Genomic DNA, 5,948 nt, shown 5'->3' on the forward strand with positions numbered 1-5,948 from the left:
TGTGGAAGGACCTTTGAATATAGATGCTGTTAAAGGCTTGCAGAAAGAACTGGAGATTTTGTTAGAACAAGAAGATATTAAATGGAGGCAAAGAGCTAAGGTGAACTGGTATCAGGCTGGTGATAAAAATACCGGGTTTTTTCACCTCTGTGCAACTCAGAGGCATAAGAAGAACCAGATTAGAGCTATCCATGACATGCAAGGTCGAAAATGGGAGAGTCATTCAGATATGTCAGAGGCATTTACTCAGTATTTTAAAGACATTTTTAGCTCTACAAGGCCCACTGATGAAGACCTGAGCTGCTGTCTAAACTGCATAACCAGAAGGGTGACAGAAGATATGAATTACAGATTACAGAAACCTTTCACTCGAGAAGAAGTAGAAGTAGCTCTACAACAAATGTCCCCTCTGAAGGCCCCTGGACCAGATGGTTTTAATGCTCATTTCTTTCAATCCTATTGGCATATTGTTGGGGATGAGGTTAGTGAATCTGTTTTACAATTTCTTAATGGGTGTAGGATGGATAGGGGGATTAATTCTACTGTCATTGCTTTGATTCCCAAAGTAAAAGACCCTTCTATTGTTAACCAATTTAGACCTATTAGTCTTTGTAATGTTGTGTATAAATTGGTTTCCAAAGTCTTGGCTAACAGGTTGAAGCATGTTCTGGATCTTATTGTTTCAAGCAACCAAAGTGTCTTTATCCCTAATAGGCTTATCACTGATAATGTGATAACTGCCTATGAACTTTTGCATTCTATGAAAACAAAGCAGAAGGGAAGAATAGGCTCGATGGCTATCAAGTTAGATATGTCTAAGGCCTATGACCGTGTGGAATGGAAGTTTCTGAAGGCTATTATGGCAAAAATGGGATTTGGAGAGAGATGGATGCAGTTAATAATGGAATGTATCACTACTGTCAGCTACTCAGTTTTGATAAATGGAAAAATTAGGGCACCTTTTCAACCTGAACGTGGGATTAGGCAAGGAGATCCACTATCTCCTTACCTATTTATATTATGTGCTGAGGGTTTAAGTGCCTTGATAGCTCAGGCTGAGCATAAGGGGGAGATTAAAGGAGTTGCAGCTGCTAGAGGAGGGATGAGGGTTAGTCATCTCTTTTTTGCTGATGATAGTGTACTTTTTTGTAGAGCAACTATCGAGGAGTGGCACAAGCTCCAAGGATTGCTTCAAGTGTATGAGAGGGCATCTGGACAGTGTTTGAACCGAGAAAAAACAGTTGTTTTCTTCAGCTCAAATACTAGTACAGACAAAAAGCAGGAGATTGTTAATGCAGTAGGAGTATCAACAGATAACAACTATGGGAGGTATTTAGGACTACCAACTACAATTGGAAGGTCTAAATACCAATCATTCATATCTATTAAAGAAAGGATTTGGACCAGAATCTCAAGTTGGCAGAATACTTTCCTATCACAAGCTGGAAAGGAAGTACTACTAAAAGCAGTAATTCAAGTAATCCCAACCTATACTATGAGTGTTTTTAAGTTGCCTAAGAAGCTACTGCAGGAAATCAATTCGATGATGGGAAAATTTTGGTGTGGAAGTAGTAATAACAAATGAACGATTTATTTTATCAAATGAGAATTGAGCACTTAACTATGTATCAAATTCTAGTACTTGATGTTAAACTAATTGATGCTAATATTTTATACATAAAATTCTATAATTGTTGCAGGACATTTGTGAAAATAATAAAAGAGCAGAAAAGTGCAAACACATGCAGCAACAAGTTCATTTGGACAGCCAACAGCAGACCGTTCAGACCAACATGCAGAAAAACAGATGCAGAAAAACACATGCAAAAAAACACATGCAGAAAAACAGATGCAGAAAACGTGGACCTACAAACCAGCACATGCACATGCAGTGCAGAAAGCATTCGGACCACATGACAGCAAATATGCAGACCATTTATCACATGGACAGCACATGCAGAACAGAAAAATCACATGATCAGCAGAAGAGCATTCGGACCACAACATCACACATGTAGAAAATTCAACCATGCAGCAGACCAACAAATGTAGACATGCAGAAAAATGCAAACATACAGACCAAACTCACATGGACAGCACACCAATGCAGAAAAAATGTTGCTGGAAGGCAAGCTTTTCTTGCTTCTGCACATGGAAGAAAAATGCACACATGCAGGAGCACATCACAAGGACGCTGGTGAGTGAAAAGAGGCTGGAAATTAATAAGCTGAAAGTCATACAAAGCTGTTGCCTCTCCACCGAAATTGACATTGAAGAAGTAGGCTGCCTCTCCATCGAATTTGACATGGAAGTCATTAAAGGCTACTGCCTTTCCACCTAATTGGACAATATTGGAGAAGGAAGACAGCTGGGTGGTTGAGACACACGGCTATAAAAAGACCTTAGAGAACAAAGAGAGGACACACGGTTCAGTAGCTAGATTTGTTATTGTCTTTTCCTTTGTTTCAGATGCTGGGCAGCCAGTTTTATTTAGTTTGTCTTCTTTGTTTCTTTGTTTTTTTATTCGGCTACAGCAGTAGCTAAACTTTGTTTTCATTGTTTCTTCCAGTTTTTCATTCGGCTACAGCAGTAGCTTAGTTGGAGTTTTTTTCTTCTTCCTTTCATTTCCTTTGGGCAGCGTTAAGTTTCATTTAATTTTCTTAAGTTTTATTCATTTAGTTAGTTTTGATTTGTTTTATCTCTTTGAGCTTTGACTGTTTGAATTGCTGTTTTTTTTAGTATAGATCATCTATTTTGCATTTTAAAATTTATTCTATGTTAGTAATTTCTTTAATTTTTAATATGAGTTTGTTTAGATTACTTTTTATTGTTAGAAATATTATGCGTAGCTAATTTCTTAAGCTTGGGTTGCGGAATGGGACGTGATTTGTTTTGGATTTTAGATCGATGCAATATTTTGTTGATAATGTTGATTTCACTAAGTTACTAGTTGGATTTAAATTGAAAATAGATTGAAGCTCTTGTTCTTGTTTTGTTGTTGACGTAAGGCACATCAAAAGCTTGAAAATTATCAAGGCTTCTCTCGTTTGTTTGTTAATGTGTGTTCGGCTAGTAAAATAGAAAATCCCTTAGGAAAATATTGCAAAACTTGAGCTTAACCTTTTTATCTTCCGATTATCAATGCCTTGATTGGGTTGTTAATCGAGAAAATTATCTAGAATCCAAAATAAAGAGAGTCCGAAACCCAACCCAAGTGTTCGTTAATTTGTTTTTTTTTTTAGAAACTCTAATTTCAATTTCGATTATCTTTTTGCATTGCATTTTAATTTTATTTTCATCTCTCATACTCGATTCACTTGTTACTCACAAATCTTTTATACGCTTTGATAACCCATTGTCCCTGTGGAATACGATCCTGGACTTATCCTTGATACAACTTGACACTTCTACACTTGGAAGCACATTCGAAACCGAGTCAAGGAGGGATGAGGGTTAGTCATCTCTTTTTTGCTGATGATAGTGTACTTTTTTGTAGAGCAACTATTGAGGAGTGGCACAAGCTCCAAGGATTGCTTCAAGTGTATGAGAGGGCATCTGGACAGTGTTTGAACCGAGAAAAAACAGTTGTTTTCTTCAGCTCAAATACTAGTACAGACAAAAAGCAGGAGATTGTTAATGCAGTAGGAGTATCAGCAGATAACAACTATGGGAGGTATTTAGGACTACCAACTACAGTTGGAAGGTCTAAATACCAATCATTCAGATCTATTAAAGAAAGGATTTGGACCAGAATCTCAAGTTGGCAGAATACTTTCCTATCACAAGCTGGAAAGGAAGTACTACTAAAAGCAGTAATTCAAGCAATCCCAACCTATACTATGAGTGTTTTTAAGTTGCCTAAGAAGCTACTGCAGGAAATCAATTCGATGATGGGAAAATTTTGGTGGGGAAGTAGTAATAACAAGCAGAAAATTCAATGGAAGTCTTGGACAAGTATGGGAGTTTCTAAGAAGGATGGGGGTTTGGGTTTTAGAGACCTGGAATCTTTTAATAAAGCCATGTTGGCTAAGCAAGTATGGAGAGTTCTCAATAATCCAAATTCCCTGGTTGCACAACTCCTAAAATAGAAGTACTTTAAGAGGGGCTCTATCCTGAATGCAAAGAAGGGGACTAATTCATCCCTGGTGTGGCAGAGTCTATGGTCATCCATTGAATTGATCAAGGCAGGAAGTTTATGGAGAGTGGGGTCGGGTTCTAGTATCAGTATTTGGAATGATAAGTGGGTTAAGAATGCTGTGCTGTTACAACTCAATCTTCCCATTTTTTATTCTAGCAGGGATCCAACTGTTTCTGAGTTGATTGATGAAGGGGAATGCAGATGGAAGAAGGAAGTGCTGGATTTGTTATTTCCTGAGGAAGATGTGGAGAAGATCTGTCAGATTCCCTTGAGCAAAACTGGGGCTTAGGACAAGCTGATGTGGGGGTATACTGCAAATGGGATTTTCACTGTGAGAAGTGCATACTACCTACAACAATCATTGGTCAGACAGATGAAGGGGGAGTGCTCGAGTATTGTAACTGGTTCGATAGATTGGAAGCATTTATGGTCTCTAAATGTCCCTATGAAGATTAAGCTGTTTGTATGGAAAGCTGCTCACAATGTTCTTCCTACATTGCAAAATCTGGCTATCAAAAAGGTTGTCGATGTTGACTTGTGTTCTATCTGCAAGAGAGAAGTTGAGTCTGCACCACATGTAATATGGTGTTGTCCTGCAGCTAGTGATGTTTGGGCCATGCCAAGCTGTCCTAAACACAAGTGGCCTAATTTTTTCCCTGACTTCAGTACTCTATGGTTATCTTTGTGTTCTAAGCTGGATGTGGATTCACTTCAGCTGGTCTGTTTTATTATGTGAAGGATTTGGCTAAGGAGAAACTACTTTGTGCATGGAAAAGATTTAGAAAGCCCTCAACAGGTGGTGATAGTAGCTACTGCAGATAGAGATCTGTTTTTATGTTCATTAACAAGCACAGATGCAACACCTTCTAATAATATGAGTGACAGAGGAGACATAAGGTGGAAAAAACCAGAAATTAGAACATTTAAGGCAAACTGGGATGCTTCAGTGAGTACTGAACTCAATAGAGCAGGTTATGACATTATTATCCGAGATGAGCAAGGGAATATAATGGTTTGTGTGTGTGCAAGCCACAAGCCAATTGTAAAGCATGTGATGGCAGAAGGCCTGGCCTTAAGGAGGGCAATGGAAGTTTGTGCTGATTTGGGCTTGGGAAGGGTGGTTTTTGAAGGTGATGCTCAGATCATTGTTCAGGCAGTGACTTCTGATGAGGAGATTAGTGCAGATTATGGGGTTCTTGTTAATGATGCTCGAAGTATGTTAAGAACTTGGCCTCAATGGCACGTTGCTTTTGTTCATAGAGAGGCCAACTATGCTGCACACTAGTTAGCAAAGTTAGCTTTAGACTATGAGAATGAGAAAATCTGAATGGAAGATGGTCCAATGCAGGTTATGTCGACTGTACAGTTAGAACAGTCTATGTAATGTTGACAGTGTTTTATCTGTCTTTGCATTTTTACATCAATATATGATCTATTTGATTAAAAAAAAATGCTTAAGAAATATTCAAGTCATTAGAAGAAAATACACTGATGTAAATTATAAATTGCAAATTTTCAAAGTCAAAGTCTTTTGTAAATAAATACACTCATGATGTAAATTGTAAATACCTTGAGTCAATAGTCAAAGTCTTCAATGTAAATTGTAATGGAGGTCAGTAATCCAATCCTTGAGAGCCACGGTGTTCAATTTGCTCGCTAAGCTAATTGTACGGACCTTTTTAGTATTTAACTTTTACAAGAAATCTTTCATATTAATGTGTAAAAATTCTACTCATCATCTTTATATTACATAATATATATTTTTTTTTTTGTTTCCTTATCGAATATATAGTGTATAAATAATAAGTAA

General features: G+C 37.5%; 1 protein-coding gene across 1 annotated transcript; it reads left to right on the plus strand.

The window, feature by feature from the left end:
• The first annotated feature begins 4,436 nt into the window (after window positions 1-4,436).
• On the plus strand, window positions 4,437-5,423 carry LOC122304550. Its single transcript, XM_043116815.1, has 2 exons — window positions 4,437-4,813; window positions 4,877-5,423. The coding sequence occupies exons 1-2, from the start codon at window positions 4,437-4,439 to the stop codon at window positions 5,421-5,423; spliced, it is 924 nt and encodes a 307-aa protein (XP_042972749.1).
• The last annotated feature ends 525 nt before the right edge of the window (window positions 5,424-5,948 follow it).

The sequence above is a fragment of the Carya illinoinensis genome, chromosome 3 (genome assembly GCF_018687715.1).
Source record: "Carya illinoinensis cultivar Pawnee chromosome 3, C.illinoinensisPawnee_v1, whole genome shotgun sequence".
Taxonomy (NCBI): domain Eukaryota; kingdom Viridiplantae; phylum Streptophyta; class Magnoliopsida; order Fagales; family Juglandaceae; genus Carya; species Carya illinoinensis.